At 39.9% G+C, this 18,838-nt stretch overlaps 1 protein-coding gene across 1 annotated transcript in view; it reads left to right on the plus strand.

Annotated features, from left to right (window-relative positions):
• C2CD6 (C2 calcium dependent domain containing 6) overlaps window positions 1-18,838 on the plus strand; it is a 133,570-nt gene that overhangs the window by 31,911 nt on the left and 82,821 nt on the right. Inside the window, exons 6-10 of the mRNA XM_060194151.1 lie at window positions 2,012-2,056; window positions 2,999-3,067; window positions 4,076-4,155; window positions 14,181-14,327; window positions 18,240-18,345. Of these exons, the coding sequence (XP_060050134.1) occupies window positions 2,012-2,056; window positions 2,999-3,067; window positions 4,076-4,155; window positions 14,181-14,327; window positions 18,240-18,345 (447 nt within the window). The remainder of the gene's footprint in view (window positions 1-2,011; window positions 2,057-2,998; window positions 3,068-4,075; window positions 4,156-14,180; window positions 14,328-18,239; window positions 18,346-18,838) is intronic.

The raw sequence follows: 18,838 nt of genomic DNA on the forward strand, positions 1-18,838 counted from the left end.
TTCTATAAGGAGTTAGTTTATTATGTAGACTTTTGTTTAGGTAGCTATTCAAGAGGAGTGTGGACATGGCAGGTTCTCTAAGACTTAAAAAAAGTAAGCCCTGTAATTATCAGAAACAACTCTTATCTAAAACTTTTTTGTTATTATTTGCTTGTTTTGCCTTTAACACATTTTTAATTTATGTTTTTATTGTGAGATTAATGATTTACAGTACAGTTGTTGACACATGAATACAATTTCCCATCTTGCCATGGTAGGTGTCTGCAAAATACTCTCACCCCCAGTTTAGGTCACTTACCATCTTCATGTACCAGGACCTGAAAGTGCCCCCACCAACCTTCCCAACCCCCAGCTTCCACCCTTCTCCCTGACCTTCTCCAGTGTCCTTTATTTTGGTGCAATACAACAAACCCAGTCCAGCTTCTACTTTATGTTTCCCCTTTCTGTTCTTGTTTCTTGAGTTCTTCCAAGGAGTGGGATCATCCCATATTCATCATCTTTCTGGATTATCTCACTTAACATGATTCCTTCAAGCTCATCCAAGATGAGGTGAAGAAGGTGATTTTATCATTTCAATAGCTGAGTAGTATTCCATTGTGTATATAGAACAACAACTTACTCAGTCACTCATCTGTTGTTGTACACCTGGGTTGCTTCCAGGTTGTGGCTATTACAAATTGTGCTGCTATGAACATAGATATACACAAGTCATTTTGGATGGGTGTGTTGGATTCCTTAGGATATATCCTCAAGAGAGGAATTACAGGATCATAGGGTAGGTTCATTTCTAGCCTTCTGAGAGTTCTCTAGCCTATTCTCCATAGGTGTTGGACCAATTTATACTCCCACCAACAGTATAAAAACGTTCTTTATCCCCACAACTTCTCCAACATTCGTTGTTACTGTCCTATCTGATGTACGGCATTCTCAAAGGCGAGAAATAATATATCATTTTTGTTTTTATTTGTATTTCTCTTATAATCAGTGACTTGTTCATGTGTCTGCTGGCCCTTTGGATCCCTTTATTGGTCTATATCCTCTCCCTACTTTTAGATAGGGCTTTTTGTTGTTGTTGTTCTTGCTGAGTCCAGATAGCTCTTTGTATATTTTGGTTACTAACCTTTAGTCTGTTGTATGGTATAAAGAGATCTTTTCCCATTCCATAATGATTGTCTCTATTTGGGTGGTAGCAGAAAATTGAACAGCAAAAGCTTTTCAGTTTGATGTAGTTCGGTTGGCTTGTTTTTGTCTTTGTTCTCCTTGCAAATGGATTTGAGTCATTGAAGACACTTTAAAAACTTCGATTGAAAAGAGTTTTACCAATGTTTTCCTCTATGTATTTGATGGTTTCTGGTTTGACACCCAAATTCTTGATCCATTTGGAGCTTCCTTTTGTATGTGGTGAGTTGAATTGGTTCAATTTCATGCTTCTGCATGTTTCAACCCATTTTCACCAATACCATTTGTTGAAGAGATTCTCCATTTAATATTTTGTTAAAAATTAGATGGCCATAGGTGTGGGGCTTATTTCTTGGCTCTCAGTTCTATTCCACTGGTCGATGTGCCTATTTTTGTTCCAGTGTCTGGCAATTTTGATTACAGTAGCTTTAAGTCCTATTCCCTAACTTGTATTTAGAATTTTGTCTTACAAATTTTATTTTAGCTACTATATCGTTATCTACATTATAATCATTATTTGATTTAAAAACATTGAAATGGTTAGGCTGGCAAAATAGCTCACCTGGATCATATGCTTGCTTTGTCATGAGCATGGCACAGGTGCAAGCCCAGCCCCCACTGCCTTGGAGGAAACTTTGCTATTATAGTCTCTCTCTTTTCTTCTCTTTCTCTCTCTCTCTCTCTCTCAAGACGTCATCCCAGAGTGATGAAATCCAATGACAAAAAAACAAAACAAAATAAAACACCCATGAAATGGTTGTTATAGTATATTGGAAACTATTTTTAGTTCTGTATTCAAGCATTTTATTATTTGTTCCTTGTTTTTTTCTAGAAAGGGTGCTTTCTTGAAGAACTTAGCCTGATGAATGCAAGCATAGTAAGGACTTTACTGAAACTTTCCTAGTTTTGTGTATACACGTAGAGCTTCATATAGGTTTTACATGGTTTATAGCCTGCATTTTATGTTACTAGTTACCTTATGAGCCACTGCTCAAATTAGTAATGTGTCAAGCAGCAGACACTGTATTTGCTCACAGAATCATTTCTACTTCTTTCAAAAGCGTGTCCTCATTACTAAATGATGAGTAGAACAGTCTGAGATCACGGAGCAAGTGGTTGCAGTGCCTCCACTGTCCCTTTGGCTGTGCCTCAGGGCACATGTTTATCTTGACAGGAGCCTCTGGTTAAACAGAGAAAATACTATCTTTCTCCTTAGCAGTTTCAGAAGAACTGTCTTAAGTTCTTACCTGAATCTCTTCTTTTAAGCACTTAAAATTATTGTCTTAATTAGTTTACATCCTATTTAGAGAGGCTTCCACTGCCGGTAGCCAAAGCTACTACAGGGACAAAGAACACTAAAATAAATGATGGGCATTTGAAGTCATGACTTCTGACACCTTCTTGCATTCCATGTATGTAGGAGCAAGGTGGGACACAGAGGTTTTATCTGGCTATGTACATGGAGATGGGAGAGATGTGAGCAAATACTTTGAATATATATATATATATATATATATATATATATAAATGAGTATATATGTATCTCAGCATAATTCTATTAACAGTTTTAAACTGATATCTTAATATCTTGATCACACTATTTTCATGAACTTTACTATATAATTGTTGAACACTTTGGGAACTTGACTCATTATAGGAGTTCCTAATATATAAAAGTTTTCTTTTACACAGATTCATACTTTGCTTTTTTTTTTTTTTCTAATTTACAGATTTGTGAAGTAAAAATATTGTTGCTGTTTTTTTTTTTTTTACTAAACTATCTTTCTGATCATACAAAACTAATGTGCCATATATTTAGTTTGTCTGCAGGTTGCAGGTAGAATTTATGTTCTCCTATGGAAACTTTGGCTATGGATTTTCCCATCAGGTTAGTGTCTCTTTGTTACCAAGCACTTTATTGGGAAGAGAGCTAGCATTTGGCCAAGGGGGGCTGCACTGCCATGAAAGGCAAGGAAAAGCCGCTAGACACAAGCTCTTTATTCATTCATTACTTTGATATTTTTTCTTCTGCCTGTTTTCTTTGCATGAATTTGTACTTTACATGAATTACACCTAATTGGTTTTTCTGTGACATGATTTTTGAGCACCAAGGACCGAGGCAGGTTTTGCATCTGAGTACAAATATAATTTTTTTTCCAAATAAAATTGGCGAAATGCTATTTTATGTGGTGGATGCTACTGAAAATAAGAGACAAGTGTATGGGCAAGAGTAAAGCATATAATAAAAGTTTAACTCTAGGGCTGGGTGGTAGCCCACCTAGTTGAGTGCACATATGTGCAAGGACCTGGGTTTGAGCCTCCAGTCCCCACCTATAGAGGGAAAGCTTTGCAAGTGGTGAAGCAGTGCTTCAGATGTCTCTCTTCTCTCTTCCTTTCTATCACCCCTTCCCTCTCAATTTCTCGCTGTCTCATCCAATAAATAAAGATAATAAAATTTTTTTAAAGTTTAACTCCATTTTATGTATGTTAACTTTTTTGTAATATAGTTTATATATAACTATCATGACAGGATAGAGGATCGCTACATTGTGGCTAGGTAACTTGATATTAAATTTCTGACTTTCATGCCGGTAGGCAACCTTGCACAAGTACTCATCTTCAGTACTTTGCAAAATGGGCACAGTTCTCTATACCATAGACTTATTGAGCCAGATATGTTAGAGATATGTCATTCTCAATAGGTACTTAGTACTCAGAAGATGTTAGTACTTTCTTCAATTCTTCATTCCTCTTTTCCTTTAATGTATCACTGATTGCACTAATTGCACTGTCTTGAGGGGGGACTATTGCACTGTCTTGAGGGGGGACTGCAGGGGATAGTGGTATTAAGGTGAACTGTGAAGGAATGTTAAAATTCACCTGTCACTTTTTTCAGTTAAAACCTCTTCAGAAAGTGATTGAGCCCTCCATGTTCATGAATGTCCCACCACCTCCAGAAAGAACAGACCCCATGACGTGAGTGTTTGAAGCTGCCAGTGGCGTTTCGAGATGCTCGTGGGTGTTTTCATCTGAGGTGGCCTGGCCATAGCCTGGAAAACTAAATCATTTCGCTTGAAAGGTGGGAGAGATGGGGTCTGGGGAGTGTAGCTCTGGAGAGAAGGGGAGGTGAGCAAGCTGAGAGGTAAGAAGAGAAGTGTGCCAAGTCCCTCACTGAGAGATGGAGTCAAGTGGTAACTGGATGAAGGGAATTAGGGACCTATTCCACTTCTTGAAAGAGGAGAGAGACCTTGAAGATGAAGATATCTGATATTTGTCAGTTGGCTACTCTGCTGTCTAATACTGTTCCCCCGCCCCATGCACTGCACTGCTACACACCGCAATCGTTATGAAAAATCCCAGATTTTCAGCCTAATGTCTGTGGTAAAAAATGTCCCTCATTTCCTGTAGCTACAGGACTAGATAACTGAAAATCAGGGCTAGAATTTCATCAGATAACTCCTTGAATTCCAGTGTAAGTTGAACCCCCCAGTTGCACAGGACGGCTTAACATGAGGCTCTTTACGAATAATAGTTGGGATAAAAGTTGGACTATGCGGTAGCACAGCGGGTTGGGCACACTTGGCACAGGGCACGGGGACCGGTGTGAGGACCCCGGTTCAAGCCCCCGGCTCCCCACCTGCAGGGGGCTCGCTTCACAGGCGGTGAAGCAGGTCTGCGGGTGTCTATCTTTCTCTCCACCTTCTCTGTCTTCCCCTCCTCTCTCCATTTCTCTCTGTCCTATCCAGCAACGAACGACATCAAGGACGATGAGAACCGCAGCAGGGCTACAACAACAAGGGCAACAAAAGGAGAAAAAAAAAGTGGCCTCCAGGATTCATGATGCAGGCACTGAACCCCAGCAATGATCTTGGAGGGAAAAAAATAAAGTTGGACTATGTGAGGAGACCCTGAGGAAGCTGTGCACATAAAGCACTAGCATTTTTATTTCACTATTATAATATTTATTTTCTCTAGTTTTTATAGTTCTAAACCTTTATTCTGTTACCTCCATGATTTTAATTAAATAGTGTATTATAATGTTACATGCTTCAGGTATTAGCCTTTTTAAATCAACCTGAATATACAACCTTCACCACAGAAAATCTAATTCCATTCTTCAGCAGACTCTTACCCTTTTTGTCTCTACTAAAATACCTCCCATCCCCTTTCTGTCCAGTGACCACTTATTTTATAATTCAAATGCCTTTTTTCCCCTTTATTGGGGGATTAATGCTTTACATTTGACAGTAAATACAATAGTTTGTACATACATGATATTTCTCAGTTTTCCACATAACAGTACAACCCCCACTAGGTGCTCTGTGATCCTTTTCCAGGACCTGTACTCCTCCCACTCCCACCCATCCACCCCAGAGTCTTTTACTTTGGGGCAATACACCAACTTCAGTTCAGGTTATGCTTAGTGTTTTCTTTTCTGATCTTGTTTTTCAACATCTGCCTGTGAGTGAGATAATTCCATAGTCATCCTTCTGTTTCTGACTTATTTCACTTAACATGATTTCTTCAAGCTCCATCCAAGATGGGCTGAAAATGGTGAAGTCACCATTTTTAATAGCTGAGTAGTATTCCATTGTGTATATTTACGACAACTTGCTCAGCCACTCAGCTGGGTTGCTTCCAGGTTTTGGCTATTACAAATTGTGCTGCCATGAGCATACGTGTACACAAATCTTTATGGATGAGTGTGTTGGGTTCTTTAGGATATATCCCCAGGAGAGGAATTGCAGGATCATAGGGTAGGTCAACTTCTTGGCTTCTGAGAGTTCTCCAGACTGCTTTCCACAGAGGTTGGACCCGTTTACATTCCCACCAGCAGTGCAGGAGGGTTCCTTTGACCCCACAACCTCTCCAGCATATGCTGCTGTTACCTTTTCTGATGTATGGCATTCTCACAGGAGTGAAGTGGTATCTCATTGTTGTCTTTATTTGCATTTCTCTGACAATCAAAGACTTGGAGCATTTTTTTCATGTGTTTCTCAGCCTTTTGGATCTCTTCTGTGGTGAATATTCTGTCCTCTCCCCATTTTTGGATGGGGTTATTTGTTTACTTGTTGTTGAGTTTGGCAAGCTCTTTATATATTTTGGTTATTAAACTCTTGTCTGATGTATGACATGTAAAGATCTTCTCCCATTCTGTGAGGGGGCTCTTGGTTTGGGTAGTGATTTGTTTTGTGTTCCATAGGTTTATGCTTGCCTTAGTCATCTTTGTAAGTGGATTTATTTCATTAAAGGTGTCTTTAAAATTTATGTGGAAAAGAGTTCTGCCAATATTTTCCTCTAAGCATCTGATAGTTTCTGGTCTAACATCTAGGTCCTTGGCCCACTTGGAATTTACTTTTGTGTTTGGTGAAATATAGTGGTTCAATTTCGTTCTTCTGCATGCTTCAACCCATTTTTTCCAACACCAGCTTCCCCCATTTAATTGTCAAAGATTAGATGTCCATAGGTGTGGGGACTCACTTCTTGGCTCTCAATTCTATTCCACTGGTCATTGTGCCTATTCTTGTTCCAGTACCAAGCAGTTTTGATGACAATGACCCTATAATACAATTTGAAATCTGGGAGTGTGTTGCCTCCAGTTCAGTTCTTTCTTCTCAAGATTCTAGGCAATTCTAGGTCTTTTCTAGTTTCAGATAAACATTTGTAGCATTTGTTCTATTCTCCTAAAAAATGTGCTTGGGATCTTGATAGGGATTGTATTAAATTTGTATATGGCTCTGGGTAATATATTCATTTTTATGATGTTAATTCTTCCAACCCATGAACATGGAATAGCTTTCCACTTCTTTGTGTCTTTTCTTATTTCCTTGAGTAGTGACTCATAATTTTCAGTATACAAGTCTTTCACTTCTTTGGTTAGGTTTATTCCTATTTTTGTTGCTAATGTAAAAGGAATTGATTTCTGGATTTCATCTTTTTCTAACTTAGTGTTTGCATAGAGGAATGCCACTGACTTTTGTATGTTAATTTTGTAGCCTGACAGCTTACTCTATTGCCTGGTGATTACCAAAAGCTTCTTGCTGGATTCCTTAGGTTTTTCTATATATACTATCATGTCATCTGCAAATAGGGAGAGTTTGACTTCTTCTGTTCCAGCCTGTATTTCTTTAATTCTTTGCTCCTGTCTGATTGCTATAGCAAGAACTTGCAACACTATGTTGAATAATAATAGTGATAGTGGGCAGCCTTGTCTAGTAACTGATGTGAGGGGTAATGCTTCCAGTTTTCCACCATTAAGTGTGATGTTGGCTGTAGGTTTGCTATATATAGACTCCACTATTTTGAGGAATTTTTCATCTGTTCCCATTTTTTGTAGCGTTTTGATCATAAAGGGGTGTTGGATTTTGTCAAAGGCTTTCTCAGCATCTTTTGATCCATGTGGTTTTTTGTCTTCCATTTATTTATATAGTAGATAACATTGATTAATTTACATATATTAACCTAACCTTGCATCCCTGTGATAAACCTCATTTGGTCATGATGAACAATCTTTTTAATATACAGCTGTATCTGGTTGGCTAGAATTTTGTTCAATATTTTAGCATCTATGTCCATCAGAGATATTGGTCTGTATTTTTCTTTTTTGGTTGTGTCACTGTCTGCTTTTGGTATCAGAGTGATGTTGACTTCATAGAAGCTGGAAAGGAGTATTCCTGTGTCTTCAATCTTCTGGAAGACTTTTAAAAGTAGACTTCTGGAAGACTTTTAAAATTAGTTCTTCCTTGAAGGTTTTGTAGAATTCTTTTGTAAAGCCATCTGGTCCAGGACTTTATTCTTGGGAAGGTTTTTGATAACTGTTTCAATTTTGTTGGCTGTGATTGGCCTGTTCATATTATCTAGTTTCTCTTTATTTAATTTTGGAAGTTTGTAGTTATCTAGGAACTAGCCCATTTCTTCCAGTTTCTCTAGCTTGGTGGCATATAGTTTTGTTCATAGAAGCCTCACATAATATGTTGAATTTATACAGTGTCTGTTGTGATCTCTCCTCTTTAATTTATATCTGATTTATTTGAGTCTTCTCCCTTTTTTGTTTTGTGAGTCTGGCTAAATTTTGTTGATTTTGTTCACTCTTTCAAAGAACCAACATTTACTTTCATTGATCTTTTGTATGGTTTTCTTATTTTCAATGTTATTTATTTCTGCCCTAAGTTTAGTTATTTCTGTCCTTCGGGTTGCATTAGGGTCCCTTTGTTCTTCTTCTTCTAGGTCTTTAAGATTGTGATCAGGTTGTTTATTTGAGTTTTTTTCTTGCTTCCTAATATGTGCTTGTATGGCTATGAACTTCCCTCTCAGTACTGCCTTAGCTGTGTCCCAAATATTTTGATAGCTTGTGTTTTCATTTTCATTGAACTTTTGAAACATTTTGATTTCCTTATTTCCTCTTTGACCCAGTAGTTGTTAAGGAGTGTACTATTGAGCTTCCACAGTTTGGGACTATTACTAGTCTTTTGTTGATTGTTAAGTGTTAGTTGAATTCCACTGTGGTCTGAGAAGATGCTTGGGATGATTTCAATGCTCTTGAATTTGCTGATGCTGTCATTGTGGCCTAACATATATGGTCTATCCTTGAGAATGATCTTTGTGGACTTGAGTAGAATGTGTTTTCCAGTTTCTTGGGATGAATGACTCTGAAAATGTCTAATTCTAGTTTATCTATCTCCTCATTTAGCTCCCTCATTTCTTTATTGATTTTTCTGCCTGGATGATCTGTCAATTTGAGAGAATGGGGTGTTGAGGTCCCCTACTATGACTGTGTTGCTGTTAATATATTGCTGTAGCTCTTTCAGTAGACATTTGATGTATTTAGATGGCTTCTCATTGGGTGCATAGATGTTAATAATTGTTAAGTCCTCTTGATTGACTGATCCTCTGAGCATTAAGTAATGTCCATCCCTATATTTTTAATTTTATTTATTTTAAAGTCTATCATGTCAGATATGAGAATAGCTGCTCCTGCCCTTTTTTGTGGGCCATTGGCTTGTATGATAGTTTTCCATCCTTTCACTTTGAGTCTGTATTTGTCTTGTTGAGTAGGGTGGGTTTCCTACAGATAACATATTGTTGGGTTGTGTTTTCTGATCCATCTTCCTACTCTATGCCTTTTAATCAGTGAATTCAGGCCATTGAAATTTATTGATATCAATGATTGAAGATAATTTAATGCCATTCTTGTAGAGTTTTAGAGTGTTCTGATATATGTCCTATTTATGATGGTCTGACTGTTTATAGAAGACCTTTCAAAACTTCTTTCAGGGCAGGCTTGTTGATAGTTAATTCTTTCAACTGTTGCTTATCTGACACCGTTTTTTTTATATTGTTTTAAAATTTTTATTTATTTTATTTTTGAGAGAGATTAAGAGAGAGAGAAACACACACAGAGAGAAACTTCAGAGCACTGCTCAGCTCTGGCTTATGGTGGTGTGGGGGATTGAACCTGGGAGTTGGGAGCCTCAGGCATGAGAGTCTGTTTGCATAACCATTATGCTGTCTCCCCCACCCTGACACCGTTTTTATGCCTCCATCTAGTCTGAATGACTGTCTAGCAGGAATACAGTTGTCTTGGTTGAAAGCCTTTCTCATTGAGAAATCTATAGATATCTTGCCATTTCCTTCTAGCCTGTAGTGTTTGTATGGAGAAATCTGCTTCTAATCTTATGGGTTTTCCTCTGTAGGTGACTCTTTGTGTTTCTCTTGCAGCCTTCAGGATGCTTTCTTTATCCTTACTTCTTTTCATTGTAAATATGATGTGTCTTGGTGTCTTTAAGTCTGGGTTAATTCTTTTAGGACCCTCTGGGGTTCTTGAACCTTTATGTCTTTTATGTTGTCTAGACTAGAGAAGTTTTCAGCTATTATATCCTGTAGAATGCCTTCTTTCCCTCCCTTTATTTCTTCCTTCGGTAAGCCAATAATGCATATATTATTTCTTTTGAAGTTATCCCTTATGTCTTTGTTGCTGTCTTCAGTATCTCTTAATCTTTTTTGCAATCTATTACACTTCTTTCTTAATTTTCTCTAATTCATCCTCAATCTTGCTAATTCTGTTTTCTGTCTCACTTATTCAATTCTCTCTCCCTTCTGTTGTTTTCTGTAGCTCAGATATTTTGTTACCGTGTTCTGATACTGTTTTAGCTTGTTCAGCTAGTTGTGATCTTAGCTCAGCTATTTCAGCTTTCAGCTCTCAAATTACTTTGAGATAATTAGTATTTTCTTTCAGAGTCTCATTTGTTGTTTCCCCATTTCTGAATACTATATTTACAAACTCTTTCCTCACTCCTGTAATTAATTTCTTAACTAGTGTTTGGATGTTGACTTCATTGTTCATTGCTTCAACCTTTGGGGCACTTTTAGTGGACTTTTGTCCTGGTTCATTTCAATATTTCTTCTTGGTTTAACCATTCTATACAGTATGTTATGAGGTCCCTCTCTCAGTACTTTTGAAATTACTGATCACTCTTGCCTGGATTGACTTGTGTCTAAATAAGGTATACTTAAAGATTTCACAGTTGTGGAAATTAACAGCTGTCTCAATATTATCTCAGTCCCTGAGTTGAAGCACTTTGGCTGTTAAAACCTCTTTTGTTTTCTGTCTTTCCTGTAGGCTATGGGAGCCTGAGGGCTTTTTAACTATAAGTTGGCTTTTTAGCTTAATTCCTCATTCCTTACCAAGAGATTAATGATGGTGAGGGAGTATAACGCACTGGTTATGCACAGAGATTCCCACGCCCTGAGGATCCAAAACTCCGGGCTTAATTCAGCTGTTCTTCCAGCTGAAAGTACTTGGTCCTGTGAGTTTCCAAACAAGTCCCATTTATACTCTGTGAGTTCTGTGGTTGCTATTCACCATGTCTCCCCAGTTTATCAAGAGAACAATGTGGAAATGGTCTCACTATACAGCCCCACCTTTAGGCCATCAGGGTATAGATCTTCTCCTGAGTTTCTGGGCCAGTTCTCTGCCCCCCAATGTCAGCATGGGGCCTCCCCACTGCTGCTATAGTCTCGGAAGGGCAGTAGCAATGGAGACTCACAGTTGCATTTGGTGAGTCTTAGGCAAGTCCTCTCCTCCTCTTAGCAGTCTTTTAGTTGGTAAAACAGACTGCAGGTGGCACCTCAATCCACAAACTGCCTCTCTGTTCAACCAGCTGCTCGATAGTAGCTTTAGCCCCAGGGAATCTCTCCTTAGGCTCCTCTCTGTCCAGGAGCCACACATGTTTGCACTCACCGGTAATTTGGTAGGTTCCCAAAGTCGTTCTAGTCCTGTCTTATTGTCATCCCAGGTGGTGTTCTTAGATATTCCTAGTTGACCCATGCCTTTGTTTTTGTTTGTTTGACTGAATCTGTGAAAGAGTGAAATACGTTAACTGTTTCTTTTTACAAGTTCTCATTTTTAGAACCTGATAGCAACAGGAAAAACATACCATTGAGCAAATCTCCCTTCTCTGGGCAATTTAGATAACATAGCCAGGCTTGCAAGAATGATGCTGCAAAATGTGTAGTCATGTTCGAGTTTAAAAGTTTGCAATTAAGCTGCTATTTTTGCTTCTATTACCTGCTTTGCTTAGATGTAGATAGAGTTTAAAATGTATGGGTGTGGAAAGTACCCTCTGCTTGCATAACGCCTCCCTGCCCCTCTGCCTCCTTAGTTAAGAGTGACTACCCCCATCCCTGTGTGCTATAAAAAGTCCTAGTTTAGGGGGTCGGGCCGTAGTGCAGCAGATTAAGTGCACATGGCGCAAAGCGCAAGGACCAGCAGGAGGATCCCGGTTCCAGCCCCCAGCTCCCCACCTGCAGGAGGTTCGCTTCATAGGCGGTGAAGCAGGTCTGCAGGTGTCTATCTTTCTCTCCCCCCTCTCAGTCTCCCCTCTTCTCTCAATTTCTCTCTGTCCTATCCAACAACAACAACAGCAGCAATGATAACAACAATAATGATGACAACAAGGGCAACAAAGCGGGAAAAAAATGGCCTCCAGGAGCAGTGGATTCATAGTGTAGGCACTGAGCCCCAGCAATAACTCTGGAGGTTAAAAAAAAAAGTCCTGGTTTAAAGAGCTTGGGGTCTCACAAGCTGTGGGGCTACTTTGGCATTCTGGCTTGTGGACCATTTCAGTTTAGACACCCTCCACCCCCTTGTGTGTCTCTGTGAGCTTATAATACTGGCTATTCTATGTGCTTGTGTGAATAAATACTTCTACTTTGCCAGAGTTCCTGTGTCAGCCTCAGTCTGTGATAGGACTTGGTCAGCAGCAACTTAACAAATCCATGTTTGTTTTCTCTGTGTTGCTGAAATGAATTAAACCACATGAAATTTGTCTTTCTCCGCTTGGCTTATTCACGAAGCAGGAGAGTTTTTGCTGAAATGTAAAGTGAAAGTGCTGGGGCCAGTCACCATGCTGCTGAAAATGATAGAACCTCCTCCTCCAGTGGTTAAATAGTGCTCCATTTGCATCCTTCTGCCAGGTCGTTGTTAGTCATCCTCAGATAGGTATACAGATTGTGTCCATACTTTAACCAGTGCCGTAGGAAATGTGGGGGTGCATATATCTCTTTGAGTTGATGTTTTTATGTTTCTATTTTTGTTTACTTGCTTGTTTATAGTAAACACCCCAACATAGGACAGTTGGATTATATGTAATTTCAAGTTTGTTTTTTTTTGCAGAATCTCTATACTGCCTCCTACAATAGCCACATCAGCCAGCTTTCCCACTAGCAGTGTGTCAGGGCCCTTCTCTCCATCTCCTCTTCAGTATTTTATTTATTTGCTGTGTGGATAATAATCATTCTAATGGGTGTAGCCTGGTATCTCATTTTTTGCTGTTGTTGTTTCTGCTTCTCCCTAATAGGAGATGATGACCATCTTTTTAGATTGACTACCTCAGTCCCTGTGTATCTTCTTTGCCAGTGAAAGTGACCAATCTACACCCATACAGAACAACGTCACTAATCCTAGGAATAGTGGCCTTTCTTCCTCCATCTAAGAGGATTGACCTTGCATGCCTTGATGAGATTGTCATTGCTTCATCTGAGATACTGACCGTGCAAAACAATGTTGATTCTCCTCAGGCCCACCCTTACCACTATTTTTGCTTCCAGTTGTTTGTTTGTTTACTTACTTTGTCTTTCTGTGTGTTTCTCAACAGCATTATCCCTGGGGCTAGGTACCTGCATGACAAATCCACCACCTCAAGTTGCCATTTTTTTTCTTTTTCTTTTGTTTTGAAAGGCTGGAGGGAAAGAGAGAAGGGAGAGGGAGAGAGGTAGAGAGCAAGAGAAACAGCTTGCAGCCCTGCTTCAGAACCACTCATCTGCAGTTGGGGACTGGGGGCTTGAACCTACTTCTTTGTGCATGTGTGTGTACTCAACCGGTGTGCTACCACCAGCCCCTGCTTCTATTTCTTTAACTGTGTGACCCCTAAAGAGGTGAACTGCACTTCAAAAAGAATGCCTCGAGCTGATTTACATAGAGAAATACAGGGAAGGTGTGTGGGAACTGAGGGTGAGGGATCATGATAGAAAAAAACATAAATGTTGGTTCAGGCTCAATTTGTGGATAGGAGCTCTATAAGCAGAGACTGCCTTTGATAAGTGGCTCCTGGAGACAGGAAGGGCTTTGCCAGTTGTGGATGTGGACTGAAACAGGGCCCCCAAGGTGACCTACAGGGAAAAATTAGAAATGCCAGACAGGCCTTGGTTTAATGGAAAGGAAGGGAGCTTGGAATGCCAGAATGGTTGTGTCATCTAAGCTGTGTATAGTCAGGAGGTTCCGAAAGGCACATCTTTCACCACAGCTCAGCACTAAGCTTGGGAGAGGGGACCCAGGGCCCTCAGAGAGCAGTGTGATTGCTCTTCCTGGTAGGTCCGACCTTACAGAGGGGCTGCAGTCACCAAAAGGAAAGTGTGGTAAAAGAATGATTCCAGAAAACCAGCTACCATGGATTTTAGATGTAAACTTCTTTATGATTGAAATTTGATTGTCCGTTTTGCAGAAATATCATTACGCCACAGCCCATAGAATATCCAGCGTTTTTATCCTCAGACCTGAATATCACCGTTGGGAGACCATCTACAGCGCCTCAGCCCAACCTGCCCTCTACAGTGCAACTTGAAAAACTTCGACAGAAACCTCGAGAAAGGTAAAAACGAGCAGAAAATGCTAACAACTAAACTCGTTTTGCCTTGTCTGTTATTTTCATGTTCATTTTCCCTGGTGAGACATAGGCTTGCTTTTGGTTCAGAAATCTTCATGATAACTTATGGGTTCAGAGGCTAAGGCTGAGTTTCTCTTATCATAGTTAGATGTTACTTAAAAATCCAGTATTGGGGGGCTAGGTGGTGGTACACCAGCTTAAGTGCACATGGCACAAAGCACAAAGACAAGCGTAAGGATCCCTGTTCAAGCCCCCGGGGGGTAACTTCACAAGTGGTGAAGCAGGTCTGTAGGTGTCTATCTTTCTCTCCCCCACTCTGTCTTCCCTTCCTCTCTATTTCTCTCTGTCCTATCTGAGAACAATAATAGCAACAGGGGCACCAGGTGGTGGTACACATGGTTGAGCGCCCATGTGACAATGCGCAAAGACCCAGGTTCGAGCCCCCAGTCCCCACCTGCAGGAGGAAAGCTTTGTGAGTGGTGAAGCAATGTTTTGCAGGTGTCTCTATCCCGGTCTATCACCCCCTTACCTCTAGAGTTCTAGCTGTCTCTATCCAATAAATAAAATAAAGATAATAAAAAATTTTTTAAAAACCAATAATATCAACAACAACGATGGAAAAAAGATGGCTTCCACGAGCAGTGGATTCCTAGTGCAGGTACCAAGCCCCAGCGATAACCCTGGAGGCAAAAAGAAAAAAAAACAACAGTATTGGAGCAAGCAAAAAGATGAGACCTCCTTTATAAGGGGTCAGATGGTGATGCACCTGGAATGGCACCCACATTACATCATAGAAGGACCTGGGGTCAAGCCCCTGGAAAGGTTCACAAGCAGTGAAACAGTGCTGTAGGTCTTTCTTTTCCCCCACCCTCTCTCTTTCTCCTCCTCCCCTTTCAATTCCTCTTTTATCTCTATCCAAAATAAATAAGTAAAATACTTTAAAAATTTTGTGTGCCAGATGTGGCATCTAAATTTTTCTCTCTTCAGTATGAAACAGAGAGGAATTTCTGCCTAACCCTGGCCCTATGCTAGGGGAGAGCTTTATGGTGAGAATTGGACTCAGCCTTTAGACTTGGGTGTTTTTCTCATTTATCTGATGTGTTGGAGTAGTTTATCGATTACTTTCAAAAGAAATTATTCCTTGTACAGCTGCAAATGTATTGTGTTTGTAGGAGCAGGTGAGTTTAACATTCTTCTCACCAGCTTGGACTGAATCTTACAGATTTGTTTAATGTCTTGGCTTAGTTTAGCACAACTGCATCCTCAACTGCACCTACATTTATTATTTTTTTAAATATTTATAAATGAGCGAGATAGGAAAAATGAGAGGAAGAGAACCAGACTATCACTGTGGTACCTCTGTTGCTGGGGATTGAACTCGGGACCTCATGCTTGAGGGTCCAGTGCTTTAGCCACTGTGCCATCTCCCAGACCACACTGCTTCTGAATTTAAACAGCAACTTCCTAGTTCCACTTGCAGAACCGTGACCTATGTGACTATTTACAGTAGGTGGGAACAGACAGGAATTACTTGCTGAGCTCTGTCTGACCTGACTTACTTCCAGTCCACAATAACAGACATCACTTTGCTGTCTCGCCAGCCAGCCTGCTCATTTACTTACGAGATCCTGCTGTGTTTTCCATAGTCTCACAGTGCTGATATTCTGCTTCGTATTCCTTTTTGACTTATATGTACTTCTTTCTAAGAATTTGGTACTGCGAGTTCTCTGTGGCTTGATCTTATCCAACACTAATTTCCTTAACTTATTCCTAGGAGACTTGCTTTAGAGAGCTCTTTTAGTTTCAATGTTTTCCAGTTTCTAGAGCTCCTATGTCTGCCCTTTGCTGCTGGTAGTAAAAAACCGCATCTTTCTAAGATTTTCTGTGTTGCTGGATTTGAGAGCTGGCAGGTCACTGCTGAAGAATTTACAGTGTTTGGACCACTCTAGTCCTTTTGGTTATTGCCGCCAATCTTTTGTATTTTTCTGTTATCAGAGTGATCAAAACCCTCCTAGCTGACTTCCTTTCCCTTTCCTTTTCCCCTTCCCTTTCCATCCTCCCCCCACCCCTCCCTCCCTCCCTTCCTTTCTCTCTTTCTTCCTTTATCTTTCTTTTTTAATAAGAGACAGAGCTAAATTGAGAGGGAGGAGGGAAGAGGGAGGAAGAGAGGGAGAGTGAGAGCTGTAGTGCTAATTCACGTCTCATGAAGTTTCCCTCCTGCAGGTAGGGGGTCAGGGTCTTCAACCCAGGTCCTCTTGCATAGCAAATATATACCTAACCAGGTGCGCCACTGCCTGCCCCTTCCTGTGACTTCCTTTTGGCTGTTTTCTCCTTTCTCAGGTTCATCATGTGACCCCTTTGTAACAAGTACTTGCTTCCATCTATGTACTAATCCTAAGAAGGAAATATTTCTGTACACATATTTTCCAATCTTGAATAAATATTATTTTGCCAAGTCCTTTTTCTTTTTTAATGTTAATTATATTTTTAATGTAGTGCCCTTGTATTCCTGGGACAAACTCAATTAATACGTGGTGTATTACCTTTTTCATTACTACTTGATTTCTTTGTATTAAAATCATCTTTACTTTTAATATTTGTATCTGTTTTCATGAATGAGATTACACTAATTTTCCTTTCTGTAATGTCTTCTTTATCAAGGTCATTGAGAAACATGCCCACTTTTTCATGAATCTGTGGCAATTATACCTTTAGAATAGTAAACTCTTTTTCAAATTCTTGAACTAGAAACTGACTTCCTTTGCTTTATTATGAAAGCTAGGTATGTGTTGAGTGATCCGTAAATTTAAGACCATTACCTAAATATTTACAATTCAGCTTAAGAAATCACCAATCTCAGAAGTGTGTTTTGTGTACTCTTTAAAGCTACATTCTGTGCTGGGGAGGCAATGCAGTGGTTATACAGAAGACTTCCATGCCTGATGCTCTGAAGTCTCAGTCCCCAGCACCATCACAAGCCAGAGTTAAGCAGAGCTCATGCTCCCCATATATATATATGAGGGAGCTACTCTCTTCCCTGATCCAGATTTCTGGTCCTTTTTCCAGCCATGACATCATCTCCCCAGACAATAACTTGGATCCACCTGCATATCAGTTTTCAGGCTCAGGGGAAAAAATAAAACAAACCAGTATAGCCACAGGCCCTTTGGAATATAACTAAAATAGGCCTACTAGCTATCTACAAAATGGAGACTCCCCTCAACTCTTCATCTGCAGTATTCCAGCCTTTAGATTCATGATTAGTCAACAACTTGGTTGGTTTTACACGTTAACTCTCTTTTCAGCCACCAGGTTCCAGATGCTAGCATGATGCCAACTGGACTTCCCTGGTCAGACAACCCCACCAATGTGTCGTGGGGCTCCGATTCCCCAGAACCCCGGCCCACTAGGGGAAGAGAGACAGGCTGAGAGTATGGATCAGCCTGTCAACACCCATGTTCAGCAGGGAAGCAATTACAGAAGCCAGACCTTCCACCTTCTGCACCCCACAATGAGCCTGGGTCCATACTTCCAGAGGGATAAAGGATAAGAAAGCTATCAGGGGAGGGGATGGGATACGGAGTTCTGATGGTGGGAATTGTGTGGAGTTGTACTCCTCTTATCCTATGGTTTTGTCAGTGTTTCTTTTTTATAAATAAATTTTTTAAAGTAAAAAAAAAAACACAACTGCACCCTCTTCACTAACCTTACCAAATAATTGGTAGCCTGGTCTTTGTCATTGTGCCTTTTCCTTTGTATCACTAAATAATAAACTGTTGGTTTTATTCTTTCAGAACTTTAAAAAAGAACTGCACTATAAAAACCCTCTCTCCATTATATAATATGTGTTTTCCTATCACTTGATTTTTTAACGCTATGGCTAATTTCATTCTCTAGGCTTAAAAAACTGAGAAAAGAATATAGAGATCTGGGTACATGGATGGAAAAAGCTAGCTACTTGGAAAAAATTCTTGCTCCAAAACTGGAACATACAGAACCTAAGGTAATTGTCATAATACATTTTCCCAAACATAGCTTTGAATTTTTTCTGTTTCAAAGAAAGGTTACCAAGTTAGTAGCAATGATTAGCCACCCGCAGGAAGGAAGCTTCACAAGTGGTGAAGCAGGTCTGTAAGTATCTCTCTTTCTCTCTCCTTTTCTCCCCCCCTCTCAATTTCTCTCTGTCCTATCAAATAATAAAAAAAAAAAGAGTGAAAAAAGGAAAATCTGTCCACCAGGAACAATGGTTTCATTATTGAAGCACCAAGCCCGAGGTTAAAAAATAATAAAGAGGGTGCGGGGGAGATAGCCTAATGGTTATGCAAACAGACTCTCATGCCTGAGGCTCCAAAGTCCTAGGTTCAGTCCCCTGAACCACCATAAGCCAGAGCTGAGCAGTGCTCTGGTATCTCTCTCTCTCTCTCTCTCTCTCTCTCTCTCTCAGTGTGTGTGTGTGTGTGTGTGTGTGTGTGTGCCATCTCTCTCAAAAATAAAAT

The sequence above is a fragment of the Erinaceus europaeus genome, chromosome 7 (assembly GCF_950295315.1).
Source record: "Erinaceus europaeus chromosome 7, mEriEur2.1, whole genome shotgun sequence".
NCBI classification, from domain to species: domain Eukaryota; kingdom Metazoa; phylum Chordata; class Mammalia; order Eulipotyphla; family Erinaceidae; genus Erinaceus; species Erinaceus europaeus.